Source organism: Momordica charantia (assembly GCF_013281855.1).
Source record: "Momordica charantia cultivar OHB3-1 chromosome 4 unlocalized genomic scaffold, Mcharantia_2.0 BLBB01000004.1, whole genome shotgun sequence".
NCBI lineage: Eukaryota > Viridiplantae > Streptophyta > Magnoliopsida > Cucurbitales > Cucurbitaceae > Momordica > Momordica charantia.
Window position 1 is genome coordinate 29,662,962 of NW_028275162.1, and position 17,895 is coordinate 29,680,856.

General features: G+C 36.1%; 3 protein-coding genes, 1 long non-coding RNA gene and 1 pseudogene across 8 annotated transcripts; 2 read left to right on the forward strand and 3 right to left on the reverse strand.

Annotated features, from left to right (window-relative positions):
* Window positions 1-186: 186 nt before the first annotated feature.
* LOC148212117 (uncharacterized) lies at window positions 187-1,064 on the forward strand. Its single transcript, XR_015790391.1, has 2 exons — window positions 187-739; window positions 833-1,064. It is a non-coding gene; the product is annotated as an uncharacterized LOC148212117 (long non-coding RNA).
* Window positions 1,065-2,463: 1,399 nt separating this feature from the next.
* LOC111020179 (putative 12-oxophytodienoate reductase 11) lies at window positions 2,464-5,748 on the forward strand. Its single transcript, XM_022296759.2, has 5 exons — window positions 2,464-2,849; window positions 3,074-3,214; window positions 3,356-3,486; window positions 4,249-4,425; window positions 4,923-5,748. The coding sequence occupies exons 1-5, from the start codon at window positions 2,758-2,760 to the stop codon at window positions 5,507-5,509; spliced, it is 1,128 nt and encodes a 375-aa protein (XP_022152451.1). The 5' UTR covers window positions 2,464-2,757; the 3' UTR covers window positions 5,510-5,748.
* Window positions 5,749-6,028: 280 nt separating this feature from the next.
* On the reverse strand, window positions 6,029-9,141 carry LOC111020180 (immune-associated nucleotide-binding protein 9). 2 transcript variants are annotated; one of them, XM_022296761.2, is made up of 6 exons: window positions 8,990-9,141; window positions 8,242-8,525; window positions 7,868-8,145; window positions 7,496-7,660; window positions 7,288-7,422; window positions 6,029-6,480 (listed from the first exon to the last, which is right to left on the reverse strand). In XM_022296761.2, the coding sequence occupies exons 2-6, from the start codon at window positions 8,483-8,485 to the stop codon at window positions 6,280-6,282; spliced, it is 1,023 nt and encodes a 340-aa protein (XP_022152453.1). In that variant the 5' UTR covers window positions 8,486-8,525; window positions 8,990-9,141; the 3' UTR covers window positions 6,029-6,279. The 2 variants fall into 2 exon arrangements, with proteins under 2 accessions (XP_022152453.1, XP_022152452.1); XM_022296760.2 differs by lacking the exon at window positions 8,990-9,141 and adding an exon at window positions 8,793-8,950.
* A 3,041-nt stretch (window positions 9,142-12,182) lies between these two features.
* On the reverse strand, window positions 12,183-13,850 carry LOC111020236 (immune-associated nucleotide-binding protein 9-like; annotated as a pseudogene). Its single transcript, XR_015790537.1, has 2 exons — window positions 13,309-13,850; window positions 12,183-13,204 (listed from the first exon to the last, which is right to left on the reverse strand). The product of XR_015790537.1 is annotated as an immune-associated nucleotide-binding protein 9-like (transcript).
* A 225-nt stretch (window positions 13,851-14,075) lies between these two features.
* On the reverse strand, window positions 14,076-16,520 carry LOC111020235 (putative methylesterase 12, chloroplastic). 3 transcript variants are annotated; one of them, XM_022296843.2, is made up of 6 exons: window positions 16,277-16,520; window positions 15,756-16,019; window positions 15,289-15,537; window positions 15,032-15,175; window positions 14,638-14,772; window positions 14,076-14,537 (listed from the first exon to the last, which is right to left on the reverse strand). In XM_022296843.2, exons 2-6 carry the CDS (start codon window positions 16,005-16,007, stop codon window positions 14,265-14,267), a joined length of 1,053 nt encoding a protein of 350 aa, XP_022152535.1. In that variant the 5' UTR covers window positions 16,008-16,019; window positions 16,277-16,520; the 3' UTR covers window positions 14,076-14,264. The 3 variants fall into 3 exon arrangements, with proteins under 3 accessions (XP_022152535.1, XP_022152538.1, XP_022152536.1); XM_022296846.2 differs by lacking the exon at window positions 16,277-16,520 and having other exon boundaries at window positions 14,638-14,712; window positions 15,756-16,260; XM_022296844.2 differs by lacking the exon at window positions 16,277-16,520 and having other exon boundaries at window positions 15,289-15,528; window positions 15,756-16,256.
* Between the last annotated feature and the right edge of the window lie 1,375 nt (window positions 16,521-17,895).

Sequence of the window (17,895 nt, forward strand, 5' to 3'; positions counted from 1 at the left end):
TATGTTTATAGATGTGAAAATAAATGATAGAATAGAATAACTATTCAATGAAATGAGACAATTATGGGTGATAACAAACAACTACAACTTGCGTATTCATACACATATAAAATATATATTTTTATTTAAAATGCAATACAATATTTCATTTGAAAATATGCAATGCAATACAATACTCCAGTTTTAATTGCATGTATTTAATGTCAACATAGTTAAGAGGCAAAAGCCTGTAACTCTGTATTTAATGTCAACATAGTTAAGAGGCAAAAGCCTGTAACTCTTTTTTTTTTCCGTCTAAAGCTTAAATTCTAACGCCTCAAAATGGTTTTTTTTAGAACAAAAAATAGAAATTCCGTCTAAAGCTTAAATTCTAACGCCTCAAAATGGTTTTTTTTGGAACAAAAAATAGAAAAAAAAAAACTAAACAATGCGTGCTAACTCCATCAACCAAATGGGAAACTCAAAAATCCACTCATCTGTCAGAATTGTACACCATAGCTCTTCGGGCAATACCATGAGCCGTGTCATTTGCATCTCACTGGATGTGCACCTTCGAAACCAGATGGATCTCTTTCTCTCTCCTCTTTGCATCTTTGAGTAGCCACCAAATTTCAATCATATTTTGAATTCGTCCGTGAAGAAGTTCAACCACCTCCAGAGAATCGGTCTCCAAGTAGATTGGATTTTGAATTTCAATCCCAATTGCATCCAAATCCTTGCAAACTGCAATCATTTGAAGGTAAGTAATCTCTCTTTCTTCTCTAATCACTTCACAACCCACCTTCAAAATTTCTCCTTTTATCGTTTATGAGTATCCAACCCAACCCACCAGATCCCCTTTATGCACTCCAAGCCGCGTCGGTATCGAGCTTACATGATCCTGGCGGGGGAGGGGTCCATCAAACAGTTGAAGTATTTTCCTCTCTGTATATTTGGTACGCTTCTTCCAAACGATTTTGATAATTTCCTGCAATGGTGCCATTGTTTGCTGGTGTAGTTCACTGAATAGATGTATGTGGTGATGAACATTGATTGAGAAAAATATTAATCTTATGTTGGATGTCTCCAGTGCTTGAAATTTCTCCTTTAAAAATTGTCTGATTCCTAACCTCCCAAATCTGCCATGCTGTGATCAAAATCCGGCGTCTCTCCTCACTGACCTCATAACCACCCACCCCCAATAATCCTGAATGTCCCAAGTTGTCCGGTTGAGATAAAAGAAATTTGCCTCGTAACACCTCAAAATGGTTATACTAGAAAAAATCAATAAGTTCATTAAACATTAATGTCTCAATTGTTATCTTTCAAGTATTATAAATAAGTCAGGTGGAAAGGCCTTCATCGTGCATCGTACGCAGTAGCAACAAGGTTCGTTGTCCCAACTCAACTTGTACTAAAGGCCCCTAATATTAGGATATTTTTTTATTTATATTCGTGAGTGTCTGGCCTAGCTTACGCACACTTCGATTAATTTAGTGAGACAACCATATAACCCTACTACATTTAGTTGTCAATAAAATTCATAGAATATTAATTCATAGGTAAGTGGTCATTATGGTTTGAACTCATTATTTCTATATAAATATATATATTTTTTATCTCGGTCATTTTTGACAACTATGCTACTTCACGATGGTAATTTGGCCAAATATTTATATAAATATCAAAATTTGATTAGAGCCAAATTAATACCACCATAAACACTAATATGAATTTAACTATGTTAGCTTAATTATTTTGAGTACAAATATATTAGTCTAATTTAATAGTTGAAGCATTAGTAACTTTTTCTAACATATTTTGATGTCAAAGTTATTATCGAGATGATGTCTTCATTTTATTTTTAATACGATAAATATAGGGATAAGAGTTTGAATCTCCCACCGCTATAAAATGAAACAAAATTTATTAATTACCCAGATAAATTATGTTTTTTTTTAACTTTTAACCTCAAATCAAAATGTTAACAGGAAAAGAGAGAAAACTATGGTGGGGTGCTTCATCCACTATGGTGTGGGGCGCTTCATCCATTACCACTACCACTACCAACAAAAGTAGATAATGTCCACAATTATAAGGTCGGATGTCCCAATCAACCTCCTTGTTTTATTATAAATATATATATACAAAAATATCAATCATATCGATCAACCCGAATTTATTGGATTGGGTTGCGATTGTTTTACAATCCATTGGTTTCCACTAATTTCTAACCTGAAAATTCGGATAGGTCCCAAAAACACCCTTAGTCCGACCGGTGAACAGGCCTAGAATTGAGTAGGTTCGAAATGATTTTTGGAAGATTTATGTAATAGGGTAGTAGTGAACGTTTATCTCACTGCTGACGCACCACAAACGTGAGTTGAATTGGTTGAATTCCAGCTTAGGGAGTGGGTCGGGGGGGGGGGGGGGGGGGGGGGGGGGGGGGCAAATTAGAAAGGAAAGTTTACTGTATTTTGTCTGAAAAATCAACCGGTTCAACTACGGTGGGCGATTTGGAGGCGGCCGGATCTGATTCGCTCGCAATCCCATCATCCACGCATTCTCATACGTCACCGGTTAACAAAACCTACTCTACTCAATCATTCAATGTCGTCTTTCTGCTCTGTTCCGCTCCGCCGGGGACCAAATTCATAATTGTGGCTGCCATGTTTAATCAAATGTATAAATACCCCATGCGGATCCTCTCTCGGCATCTGAGTTTTGCCCCAAGGAAGAGCAACACAGCGAGAAAGGACCAAAGTTAAACCAATAGAAATGGCGGATAACAACAATGATGCATCTGCTCAAACTCCCACCATCCCTCTCCTCACTCCTTACAAGATGGGCAACTTCAATCTTTCTCACAGGTAATCGTAATTCCATCCAATTTACGATTGCCAGCTGCATGTCTTTCAACTATGATCTAACAAATTGTGTTGTTTGGATAATCTGTTTCCTTAGCGTCCACGCGCGATTTCTAAGTTTGTTAATTGCTTAAATTGCTGTTTTGCCTGTATACTGCTACATATTTTCATTCACCATCTTCAATCTTAGACTTGCTTATATTTTCCCCTCAATAATTATTCTTCAGAATCGCAATGGCCCCATTGACAAGGCAGAGATCTTACAACAATGTTCCTCAGCAACATGCCATTTTATATTACTCCCAGAGAACCACTAAAGGGGGTTTCTTAATAGCTGAGGCCACTGGGGTTTCTGACACTGCTCAAGGGTAATAGTCTTTGATAAACTTCTTCCTTTTCTTTTTCCCGTCTTCTCAAGAAACCTCTTGGGCCCAAGCCTAAGAACAGCATTATTTTGTGCTGACTTCCTTGCTTGTCAACTAATCTGTTTCTGTCTTCTAACGCGTAAGATATCCTGATACACCTGGGATCTGGACAAAAGAGCAAGTAGAAGCATGGAAACCAATTGTAGATGCTGTCCATCGCAAAGGCGGCATCTTCTTTTGTCAGATATGGCATGTAGGGAGGGTTTCAAATTCAGGTGCGTTTTTTTTTTAATGGAAAAAGGATTTACTTTTTAACTTCATCAGCCCCACCACAGGCATGAGTATGACAGCAAGTTGTTGTTGTATATTACAGGCTAGCCAATACAAAACTTGACTTCTTACTTCAACTCGTCAAAATGTCAACTTTAATTACATTGACCTCAATTACTATTGCCTGCAAAATGCACGGTCGCAGGAACGGTATCAGTGGATATCTACATCAAGCACTGGATGCTAACTTTTTCCCATTACTTATTATACTCCTGCTGCGAAGCAGTTTTTTTCCATGAATTGAGTAATAAAAATAAAAGTTGGTAGAACCTACTTTTTATGTAAGAACATATTATTTGGGACAATGCAATCACGTAGAAAACCGTAGATTGGATCCTGCATTGGATAAAGCAAACAGTACGTGGCTTCTCAGTTGCCATTTTTTCTTATGATTAAGCACCCAATATAGAGCCTTTCTATTCTTAATTTTTTACGAGCATTTAAGTCTATAAAAAGACAGTTGAGGCAATTAACTTCGTGAATATGAGGTTCCTGAACTATGTAAAAACATTTGAACTGTCGATTCTTGAAGAGGCTGTTACTTTGCTCCATACATGATATAAAAGTTCCTTTACGCATTTTTTCTCTATTTCTGGTGGTGCCTACAGTAGTGGTGTAACTAAGTCATGTCACTTACTTCGGTCTCTTGTTTATTTTAAGAAATAAGTAATTATCCATTCTAGCTATATATTTTCTGATGCATATAGGTTTTCAACCAAATGGACAAGCACCAATCTCGTCATCGGAGAAGCTATTGTTCCCACAAGTTCGAGCTAATGGAATTGATGTCGCACAGTTTACTCCTCCTAGACGTCTAAGGACAGATGAAATCCCTCAAATTGTCAATTATTTTAGGCTTGCAGCCAGGAACGCCATTGAAGCTGGTAAGTCCTATATTCAGAAAACTAACAGAAATCCTGCCATGATTGGATTTTTAGCTTCTGTCATGATTACTGATTAAGATTAAAAAGCATTAAGAAGCACAAGAGAGATAGTAACACTTTTCTTGAAAAAGAGGAGAAAACAACCATAAAGCAATATACTGACACAGGAGTTCCTTCGTGTGGGAGGCAAAATATTGATGTGCAAGGGATACAGAACTTCTATCTTATATGGACTCCAAACAAACATTTTTACTCTTTTGGTATAAGAATCTTGATGGGCAACAAATAAAGAATGGTTCTGAGAAGTTGTTACGTACTAAGAGAATTTGAATTCTTTTTGGGATGGAGAGTACGAGTTAGCCATAAAATTTTCTCTCTTTTAAGTCTGATTTTATATCAATTTCTTGATATATGTGTGTGTGTGTGTGTGTGTGTGTGTGTGTGTGTTTGGTATATTTCTGTACAAGCATTGATATGGTAGTTGAATGAATGTACAGGTTTTGATGGAGTTGAGATCCATGGAGCTCATGGTTATATTATTGATCAGTTCTTGAAAGATCAAGTGAACGACCGAACAGACCAATATGGAGGATCCCTGGAAAACCGTTGCAGATTTGCTCTAGAAGTAGTTGAAGCTGTTGTAAACGAGATAGGTGGAGACAGAGTTGGGATAAGACTATCACCATTTTCAGATTTCATGGAGGCAGGAGATTCAAATCCAAAATCTTTGGGACTCTACATGGCAGATAATTTGAACAAATATGGAATTTTGTACTGCCACATGGTAGAGCCACGGATGGTAAATGTTATGGAGAAAGTTGAGTGTGAACACAGCTTGTTACCAATGAGAAACGCATTCAAGGGTACATTCATAGCTGCTGGGGGGTATGATGAGGAAGATGGAAACAGAGCCATTGCTGAAAATCGAGCAGATGTTATTGCTTATGGCCGTTGGTTTTTGGCAAATCCAGACTTGCCAAGGAGATTCGAGATGGGTGCTCCTCTCAACAAGTACAACAGAGAGACCTTTTACCTATCAGATCCAGTGGTAGGTTACACAGACTATCCATTTCTGGAAGAGTAGCAACTCTCATTTGGGGTGGCTTGCGTTTGACCATTTTAAATAATAGTTGGTCTCCACGACCGAGCCTGTTGAGCGATGCAATTTGGTGATTATGTTTCCAGCCACATCATGGAATGGAGTGGATTGTACAAGTCTCCAATACAACTCTCTCTTATTTTGTTCCACCGAGTTTGATAGATGAAGCAAGGATGAACCCAGTGACCAGATAAATTTAATAGTAATTGAAGGTTTTCGTAAAATTGGCATTCTTTTAAAATACAACATGCGATTTGGATGATACATGTTTCAACCTGCCCATTTAGTAAAGTCCTGTTCATTTGAAGTCCTAATCCAAATTCCAAGTCCCCTCATTTCAAATTATATATTTAAGGCAGAAGATGAGTTCAAAAGTCTTCAACGGTACACAAACGATCATCCTCTGGAACACTGATAGCATGTAGCATCAAACTTCAATATTCCACCCAAAGGAGGTTTCCACCCAAAGGAGGTTTTCTATGTGACCAGAAATAACTATTCATATCACTTCAAATGGTTGAGCATGCATTACGCGCCATTCATTAGGTGATGAAGTTTTCATACATAGAATTTAAATACATTCATGCACATATGATAATAACTGAGAGCCAGAATTATAGACAAGCACCGTTAATGTAACCTTAAAAGGTACCAAAAGAGGGGGAGGGAGGGGAAACTATTAAAAGACGATAAATTCTTTTACTCAGGACTCTAAGAAAAAAGATTTACTGCAGTAAATCTTAACATCAGGTTCATCAGAGGATGGTACACCGAGACTCGCCACGCCTACGAAGCTCTTCCTCTGCTTTCTGTAGATGCTCCCTGAGTTTACGAATTTCATCATTAGATTCTTTTTGAGCTTTTTGTGCATGCTCTTCTGCTTTCAGCCTTGCTGACTGTTCTTCTGCCAATTGTTGTTCGAGTCTCATAGTTGTTTCTCTGAGCTTCAACTCAACCTAGGAAAAAACAGACATCATTTGTAAATCTAGTCAGAATACCAAGAAACTAAAACTTAATACACACGCTGACACTCAACATTTGTAGGCCTCTCTCTATCAGATACCTATGGTTATAAAGGATAACTGTACCTGAGATATATTTTAATTCAGCTCTTTAACATTATTTAAAATCTAAGTATCTCTTTAGGAACTTCTACAGCTTTTCTTGTTCTTCTATCCTACTGAATGAGAAGTCCTTTTTCTTTGGTGATGAGAAGACAAAATGGTATGCCTAGCAATTACAACGGACGGCCTTTGTATAAAAATAGAGAACTTTCTCACTTCTTCTGGGGAATTCCAAAATTTTCTCTCAACTATGCCTAACTTTAATCATAGCTCAACCATCCTACACAAACTTCACGTTCATTTGGGTTTTCAAAAGACAATCATTTAGGCTCTATCATTGTAACCTTTTTCTCCCGTCTTTGTGACTCAGAAAGTACCCTAAAATGATTTTTTCCTTCAGCTGTAGTATTCTGACAACCATATTAAAATAAATCATTATGAAGAGTCGGATTTTAAATATATGTCCAGCTAGTGAGTCTAGCAATCTCAGTCCACTCCAATCATGACAGGTTGGCAATCTTTCTTAACACTCTCAGATTCAAAAAATAATTTGTCTGCATTTTCCTAATTACAAAGTATAGATAATAACAACCATAAGTAATCATGGCATCAAAATCATTTTTTCAACTGATATCCCCTTTTTTAACATTAAGACGGCATTAACAAATAACTGTAAAACAGGAAGGCTTGAGAAAATACCATCTCGGTAATTCTTTTCAACTGCTCTTCATATGAACGGTGCATCTGCTCCTTCAGCTCCGAAATTTCTCGTTTGGAGTAGCCTTCAAGAGAATCAACCTCTTTTTGTTGATCACGAAGTTTCATAGCCCCTACCTGCAAGATTAATTTGTTGTAAGGGTTTTGTTCCTGAAACAATTGTAAAGAAACCTGTATGGTTTAATAGTACCTTCAGTTCAGTAAATAACTCGTCTGTATAGGGATGTCCACCATTTTGTATTATTATGCCGGTAACAAGGGAGAGAAGCTGCTCAACTTGTTCAACCCTCTTCATTTCGTCCTTGGTCTTGTTATCAAAAAGCACACAACGGTTCTTACACAGGGCAAGGATATCCTACAACCGATAAAATTATTTAAGAACTGGTAATATTAGATATTTCCAACCAACACGAAATTGAATAAATAGTAAGATCATAGTACAACCCAACAATTTAAATTCACAAGAAGGTCAAAATGATTGGGAATCTGCAACATGCTAAAAAGAAACAATACAAACGTCCTAAAATAAGGAACAACTTAGAGCAAGCTACAAAAAGGCAACCTTTAAGGGATCAGGACATGAACGACCTAAATAATCTTCCAATGTCTCGTCATTTTCTTCGAGTTCATCACCCCCAGTAAAAACTACAATCATGTAGTTGACAATTTTGCTACCAAACAAAGTTTGAAGGCTACGAAGAGCAGCCTCTTCCTCCAGAGAGAACCGGGTCCTGACTGAGAAAACTACAAGAACGGCATGAATACCATCCTTGGCCAGATCAATGCATTTAACAATTTCCTTGCCAACAAAATCTGATCCGGCAGAAAAGTCGAACAGCCCTGCAACGTTCAAGAGAGAGATTCTCTTAGAGAAGTTATACGTCAGCCTCTGAAAGTATGGGATAGTGCCTATTAGTTGAGTTAGCTCATGCTTACCAGGAGTGTCAATAACATTTATCACTTGGCCATCTCTGAGTACAGTTGTCTGCAATTCAGAAGTGCTGGTAACACCGGAAGAACTTGCCCTCGACTTAAAAGCCCTCCTGCCAAGAATACTGTTGCCAGTAGCACTTTTTCCATTGCCAGTACGACCAACTAAGACCACAGTTCGAGCACTTCTTCCACTGGTTGGGGAAGTAAAGTCTAGTTCCCAATCTTCATCTATAGCACTTCCACCCATGTGGCTTATTTATAATAAGCAGTGTATATCGTCAGATTTCCTGAGCAAAGAAATATGCAGTTAGCAGCCTTCTTACTGTAACAGATAAAAAATATTGATAGGGTAGACCGAGGAGGCAGCACACAGCCAGTATGCCACCACGCTTGGATACCAGTAAAGGGTAAATGGTATCTAGTATTTCGGTAATAGCTACAGAGAGCACGCAATTGAAGAGGGCCAAACAAAGTACCTGTTGTTTTCAGGAAGAGAATAATTGAAATCTAAAAGCAAATATGCAACAATAAAATTTTCGAACTTGAAGCAGTACCAGAATCAAAGAGAAAATCTCGTCGGAACGAATTAAGTAAGAACATCAAATCCACGATGATCAGAATTGATTGAGTAAGAATAAGTTGAGGGGAAACAATCCGGACATCTAGATTGATTTATGAATGCATAACTGAAACAATTCGCAATTTGCAACCAAAAAAAAAAAAAGAAGAAAAAGGAGGATAGGTTACTTACACTGTAGACGGTCTGATTGACGGGTGAACCAAAGAGCACGGCCGAATACTTCAATTTTGAAGAAGAAGACCGCAGACCGCAGACGTTGGCTTGTGATTGAAGCAAAGGATGGGCTGAGGCCACAAATGACAATGACATTAACCACAGTGTTTCGCAAAGGTAAATTAAATTATGATAAATGATGTCATGGATTTTGAATTCCCGAAAATCTGGCGTATCTATTAACAAATTTTTAAAAATTCGCATTTCAACTGTTATCTACTTATTTTCCATATCTCCCACGAAAACTTTCAAACGGCATCATCCACAGTTTATCTATATTTCATCTATTTTTTTTATTGAGTGATTGTGGTGGATAGCAAAGATAATTTATGTATTTCAAAAAATGTCACCCGGAATTTCAAATATAGTAAAATATTTGATTTTTTTTTTAATTTTTATTATTCTGATTGTATTCTTATGATATCTGCTATATATCAAATGAATATCTGTATATGATATATATTCAATATATATTTCTATCTAATATACATTCAATCTATATCTGATATGCATACGATGTACCTCTAATATACTTCTAATATACATTTGATATACTACTGATATACATACATTATCATATGTACCCATGATATACATTATTAGATATATCTGATGTACCTCAATTTTACGATATACTAAATATAAGGTATATCGGTTGTTTAAATTATAGTTTATCATTGTCATTTGTCGGTTGATATACTAATATTATTGATTACTATATCACTACTATTTATTATATATTAATATTAATTATATACTAAATATAAATGATATAAAATGTTTAAATTTATAAAGTATATAAGATATTTAATTATATTTTTTTTATACGTGCATGATCCACGTAAACCTTTTATACAATAGCTTTATATTTAAAAATTTGTTTTACACCATTGTTTTCATATGAAAAAATATTAGTATATCAACTCACATGTATCATGCAGAGTTATATTAGTATAATATCATAGGTATATCAATGGTAAGTTAAAAGCATATTAAATATATATCAGTATTATATTAGTGGTAAATCAAATATAGGAAGTTTTATCTGTAGATATCACAGTTATATCAATGGTATATTATTTGTACATCAATGGTAAATTAAAGACATATCAAATACATATCACAAATATATAAATGTTGTATCGGCGTGGTAAATCAAGGATTATCATACGTATATCAATGGTAAGCCATGCTAAAATCTTAGTAGATATCATAATTATATTATAAGTAAATCAATTGTATATCATTATTATATCCGTAGTATATCAGAGGCATATATCACTAGTCATATATATTGCAGATATATATTAGATATATTACTGGGTAAATTTTTAATTTTATAATTGGACCTCCGTTTTTTTGTTGGAAAAAATGCGCTTATTTTACTAAATATTTTTGCCATAACTGACCCATTTTTATTTAGTTTGTTTTTTAATACTTTTTCTTTTGTTAGTTTGAATAATATTTTTTTATTTAGTTTATTATTTAAAATAGAATATTTGAAATGTCAAAAATAAAATAAAATATTTGAGAATTAAGAGAAATAAAATATTTAAACTTAAAGACCAAAATGAAATTATAAATCTTTTTGTTTCTCGAAAAATATTAAAGGTTGTGTGTTTAATTTTTCAAAATAAGAGAAAAATCAAAACTATTTTATTGAAAGGATGTCGAAGATAAAATGGTGGATTGAGGTGCACCTTCGGGTGTAGGTGTATTAATTGACAAGAGGTTTGAGAGTTGACAGTCACGTATCTAGAAGTAAAAAAAAACGTCGGTCGAGTTCAACCTCAACTGCTAGGATAGAAAATACTTAACTGTGATCGTGAGTTTTAAAATATGAATTTGTCAATTTTCAAGGACCACAAAAGATATATACTCTACTCACCCATTAGTAATTAAATACCGTTATACAAAATTGAGACATTTTTTATTTTTTTAAAAGATAGAAAAATATTTTTTTAATAGGGTGAGTAGCTAAAGATCTTCACATATTAAAGTCAGTATGTATTTTATAATTAAGAGAGATAAATAAAAAAAATTAATTAATGAGTTGTCAGGTAGTTGAGAGTTAATAGTGTAAATGCAGAAGTTCCTCCAACTAAATGAGCCAGTTTTTTCATAAAAATATCGCAAGATTTTTTTTTCTTCCGAAAAAGTCTTCTAGTGAGAATTTTATTATGTGGGAATAAGGTAGCGAAACGAATGCATTGATATATGGTAATATGGTATGATAATGCACACTAGCCTAGGCAGAAGGCAACTGCGTTATTAGCATCATTGTACTGTACCGTACGTTTTTTTCCTTCAAAATTTAATAGAATATGAGCTACATATATATTATTGTTCATGGGATTTATTATATTTAATTCGTGTCATTTGGATAACTGTATGTTCGTCGAGGGACGAATGAACTTGCAACCAGAATTCAACGGTACAGTATCCCGCATAGTACACTCTGACGATCAAATCGGTAATCGGGATAAAAGAATATGGGTAGACATTAAACATACAGACTTTTCGCTTGGTAGTAATGAGGTTCTTCCTTTTTAAAGATGCGGTGGGTCGACCGGGAAGAACAATGATTAGAGGTGCAGTAGCATGCTGAGCCGGACGCTGACGAAGCAAGGGCAGATGTTCCCAACAGTTGGCGGTTGTAGGATGCCGTCCTCAACATCTCATCCGCACAACTACACTAGTGATATGCTCGTATATATGTGTAGCGTATGTGGTCCCGCACCTCGCTATCGCCCCTAACAATATTCGACACGTGTCCTATTCGAATATAATTGATAATATTTTAGATTGAACTAAATTGGTTGCAAATACAAATAGTTTATACACATGTTACATAATAATTTGAAGAACTTTTAAAATTGAGATTTAAATTTTAAATTTACCAGCGAACACATATTTAAACATGGAATACTCTTCTTTTTTTTATTTATATTTTCAGGTGAAACTCATATTTTCAAGGATAATGTATAATGTAATGTAAGCCCGGGCTAATCTACGTAGAAGAGAGGGCATATTGTACACTTTGGATAAGAAGTCCATTGACTTCACCCCCGCTCTGAGAATTTGTGCCTGTGTTCAAACTTCAAGTTGGCATGTGTCAGGTTTCTTAATATATTTTGAAAAATACTTGTCATACTCATAACTCATAATTATTATTAAATATTTGAAAATGAAGATAGAAATACAAAACAAATAGAAATATAATATAATGATATTTATCGAGGGTAAGGGAACTCGGTTTGTCGGGTCAATCCTGACCAAACCAATATTAACTAGAATCGAACCGATCTGAATCAAATTGGTTTTTGTCGTGTCAGTTCTTTACCCCCTTAATTATTTAAGGTGACAGCCAATAAATTATAATTAATAATTTACTTATTTATATTACGTGCACATTAAACCAGTGCAGCGGCACCGGGTGCGCGCGACGCGATCACCGAGTGTTCATTTAAGTGCGCGTCGTAGGCGGTCATTGAGACTCCGAATTTCATCAGCAGATTGTTGTTGAACCTGCTGCGCCCTCTCTTCTGCTCTGACTCTTGCTTCTTTTGCCTTTTCCAATTGACGTTGAAGGTTACTACTTGCATCCTCCAGAATCTGTTGTGCTCTGTTTTGAGCTACGAGTGTCGAAACCTTTTCATCTTCTGCCAATTGCTGTTGAAGCTTGGTCCTAACCTCCTGCAGCTTCGCCTCAAACGTCATTTCAGAATTAATTAAGCCGTGAGAATACGTGTAGAGCTGTCCTCCATTCAGCAGCATCACCTCATTGACCAGCCCCACAAGCTTCCCCATCTGTTCAACTTTCTTCAATTCACTCCTAGTCCTGTTATCAAACAGCACGCAGCGGTTTTTGCAGGCCGCCAGTGTATCCTTTAGGGCGACGGGAGATTCACGAGTCAAGTAATCTTCCAGTGTCACCCTCGTCTTCGAGATCGTCGCCCCCAGTGAAGAGTAGAATGACGTAGTCCAGAATTTTGGTTCCGAACAAAGTTTTCAGGGTTCGGATGGTAGCTTCTTCTTCTCGCGAAAACCGGGTCCTCACCGACAAAACTATAACAACCGCATGAATACCCTCCTTCGTCAGATCCATGCATCTCACCATTTCCCTTGCAGCGTAGTCTGCTCCACCGCCACCGGATAAATCCAACAACACTCCTGCATTGCATTGCATAAAGATTAAGAACCAGGAAGAGAGAGAGATTATATTGTTTTGTTGTTTAACTAATTAATTAGTTTGTTTCTAAATTCTAGATACGTACCGGGTGTGTCGATGACGTTTATCACATGCCCATCTTCCCGCACACTAGTCTGCAGCTCACAAGTTTTGGTAACGCCCGAAGAACTTGGCCTTGACTTGAACACCTCCCTCCCAAGAATAGTGTTCCCAGTTGCGCTTTTTCCGTCCCCAGTACGACCTGCTAACAACAGATTAACATTCATATTCAGTGTAAACAAGGCTTCACTTCCACCCATTTTAATTGCCACCTCCTCCCACTCACACTAACTTTCAAAAACCGAACACACCCTCTTATACTTTATAAAACTCCCTGTGCTAGTGTGAGTAAAAATGTGAGCTAAACTCTAGGTATAAATCCAAAACTTGAACAACAGGAACTTCAAATGAAAGACTTCCGCAACAAAAATGGATGATGCATAAAGCTCAAATTGACTCAACACATGGACCACCAAACAGAGCCAGAATCCAAATGGAGTGGATAAATGTTAAAGAATTTCCTGAAAAGTAGAAAAGAAAGGGGTCTCAGAATAATAAAACACAGAGATCAAGTTAAAATGCCTTTGAACATCGTTATTATTGCTTGCCAGTGTGGCAAAGGGCTTAGCTGCAGCTTTTTTTTTTTCCCTCAAGGTCCAAACTACTCTCTATTATAACCAATAGAAAAGATATAAAGCGCATCTTTTGTGGTAATACAATTTACTGCTTGGAAAAAGATAAAATGTCTCACCCTTTTTCATGAATGTTTCATCTACTATAAGTATAACCATCATTCCAAAGATACACCATCAGTTGCTTACCAATAAATAATTAACTTATCAAGTTGGAAAAAGCAGAAACATCCGGTAACCTGGCACAAACAGAATAAATAATACATACAGCCATGGCCACCCGAGCCATGTAAATAATCAAACTACTCTCAACGGGAAAAGGGGAGAAAACTAAAGGGGGTTTGTTTGACTTGTCAAGTCAATATGTCGTTCAAGGAATTTGTGCAATCTCCACCAAAATTTTGTGCAGTGACTGTGGCTTTGAGAAGAAAGGGCAATGGTCGCTGCCTTTTATTTTCAACACTCTCTCTGGTGGGTTTTCCCGCACCAGCTTTTCTTGGACATCTGGAGAAAGTGCCCGATCATCCAATGTCTGAATGAAGAAACGCCGACTGCTTCCATAGTTTTTAGGAGACAATGACAGCTTCTCCATCATTGGGCCAAGTGGGATTGGTCTCATGGAGACCATAGCCAAAGCAACATCCTATATCACCAACCAAAAATTCCGTCTTCAACACCAGTGATGAATAAGAACAACTTCAGGTGATCATTAGAGAGAGGGATAAGACGAGATCGTGGCATACCTTTACAGGAGATTGATTGAAATACAGTCCTTTCATTTGTTCTTTATCCAACATAAATCCAGTAGCAGGTTTGTCCTTTCCATTTCCATATATCAAAAACATCGAGTCTTTCAGAAAAATCTCTGCAGAACCAAGCTGCAACGAGGAAACCAGCAAAACCATGCGAGGGAGAGGGACCAATTTATTCAGGGAGCAAAGTGATGCCTTTGTAATCAATGAAATGATTCTAGAGACATAACCAATCGAATAAAGCTAATAGTTTTATAATGCTGAGAATATTCATGCTAAATTTCTCAAAATCTGAAAAAGCCTTGAATCTTGATTGATCTTTGGGGATGGAGGTAAGACTATTACGTTATTGGACCAAATAGAAACAAACATCAATAACACATACCTCTTCAGCAAATGCGTCAAAAGGCCTCTGCCCATCAGATACCATCGTAGCACAGAGGAAAACTGCTTTTGATATCCTTTGAGGAAAATTCTCTAATGCATAAGAAACACAAGCACCTCCACCACTGTGACCGACCAGAATAACCTATGCATATATTGAATTCATAAAAAAGAAAAGGATTTGCTCCGGTAATGCAACTGTTTACAAATTACAACTAAAGAAGACAACGTGAGATGATGTTGCACGTGTAAACTAACCTTTTCATCCTGAGGAAGGCTCTCAATGTAATCAATCAATGGCTTAGAATACTCTGCCAGTGTACTAATGACATTTGTATCAGTAAGATCAATACCAGAACCTGTGAGATCAAGTGCAGTTGCACTCAATCCTACTTCTTCCAGAAGAGCAATAGTTTTATACCAACACCATGCCCCAAATCCTTCTCCATGTATCAAAACAATTTTTTTTATGCTGATGTTCTCGAGACAGTCTGGTACCTGCAAAACCTAAAGTTACATAATCTCCAATTTCAGCATTGCCTTATAACATAATTTCATTGTCGCGGATCTTGTAAGTTTTAGCTTGAGCAGAGAGCTAATCAATCTTAATTGAGGAAAAATCAGTAATATATGGAGAGGTGCAATCAAATATATACTAGTGGCGATAATATAATATATTCGAAGAAAAAGAAAAGGTAAATAGGTATTCATATGGAAGGTCCCACCTGCTTCCCACTTGAGAATTGATCGGAAAACGTACGCCTACGAGAACTGGTCGACCCAATTCTGCGAGACATGGATCCTTCAAACCTTTGCGACAATTGATGCTGCTGAAGTACCATAGACAGTGCTTGCTTATGCAACAACTCTTTCTCGGACAGTGACTTCCTCTGCGACTGCGACCGACCCTCTTTCCTGCTCCTTGACCCGTTCGCTCTCACATCCTTCTTTGACATGCAAACCAATCGATTGCCCATTATTCGCGTTCACTACAAGTAGAACCAATAAAACTAAGAAATTGTTCGGGATAAGGAGTGGTGGGCGAAGAAATTGGGCATCGGTCTTGATGCTAATGTCAAATATGCCAGTTAGTTTCATTTTTTTATTATCGTGGGTAGTGATGAGGACGTGGAGAGTAGGTAAAACAGAGAGAGAAGTTTGCTATAAATGCAAATATGATGTAGGAGAGGAGGAAGAAAATGAAAGACAACTGCATAGCACAACTAAAATAAGCGCCAATTAATGCCTTCTTATTTATTTATCTTTTCCTCCGATGTTTCAAACTCAGCGGGAAAGAGAAAAGAACTTGGTCTCGGTCCCTGGAGTGGAGTCTGGACTGACGAATCCTGGCCGTGCCGACAAACAATACTATGGCCGCTGCCGCCTCTACCACCGTTGGTTGCGTATGCAATTGCAAGGAATGTCTCCTTCTGCATCCGCCTCGCCTGGCCTGGCAACAACTGCATCACTGGTTGACTTGCACGTTACCTTGAGCCATTTAACGCTTTTTATATCCTCCATGATATTCGCTACAAAATAGTTGTGGGAAAATATAAATTTTTGCTCACCCAATTAAATATATATATATTGTATGAGATTTTACTGTAAACTTTCACCTTAAACTCATGAATATTGCAATCTTCACTTTCAAATTCAAAAAGTATTTAAATTTTTACTTTCTGATGCACTTTTGTGGTTATTGATTTCGTTGATTGTTATTTGGACCATTTGTATTTCACTATATACAAGTCACTGCTTTTGATCATTAGTTAATTATAAATAATTGATTTGGGATAATTCTATTGAATATTTTGTCTTTGTCTATTGTTAAAATATTTACACGTGGGAGAGGTAGATTAAGAAAACATATATTTTGTATATTTAGAAAAAAACAGAGAGTTGTCAAAATTTTAGTGGTAGGAAGTAGTATAGAAACTAATAAAGGCAAAAATACATTTGTCTCTTAGATTTGATGTAGGTGTCTACTTAGTCCCTTAAGTTTCAAAATGAACAATTTTAGTCTCTGAGGTTTTGGGTATGCGTCTAATTGATCTCTAAAGTTTAAAGTAAGTGTCAACTTGATCCCTTATAGTTCTAAATGGTTCCTGATTTTTTTACTATTAATTAACTAATATTAAAATGACGTGGTAAATTGTATTTAAATTGTTTATTGTAGTTGCAAATTATATTAATTAAATGACATATGTCGGCAAATAGGTGGAAAAGGGTATGAGAAATAGGGAGGAAGAGTTGAGGAGATGAGAGAGAAAGTACAATCAATTACACATGTATTATTTAATGAATATAATTTGTCACATTAGTAACTATAATAAACAATTTAATTACAATTTTTCACGTCATTTTAACATTAGCTAATTAAAAGTAAGAAAAAAAATTAAAGGACTATTTAGAACTATTTATCTAATTTCATTGACTAAAAGTGTGTATTTTAAAACTCCATAGACCAAAACCTCAATCACTAAACATGTTCATTTTAAAACTTAAGGGACTAAGTTGACACATACCTCAAACTTCATGTAGCAAAAATATTCATTTTAAAACTTCAAAGATTAAATAGACACCTACCTCAAACTTCAGGAACAAAAAATATATTTTGTACAACTAATAAACACTCAAGTATTTTTCAAACATATACCTGAATGCACAATAGCATATAAAATTAAATATTTGTGGTCATGCTATCTTTCATTTCAAGATAGGCATGTAAAATTTAACGAAGCCACTAGTAAAAAGGGTGTAAGTCCAAAGAGAAAGTAGTAGGTGGAGAATCACCATTTCAAATATTAGCAAATCTACCATTTAAATTATGTGGTTGTGTTATTTTCTACAGTGATTTAAATTGTA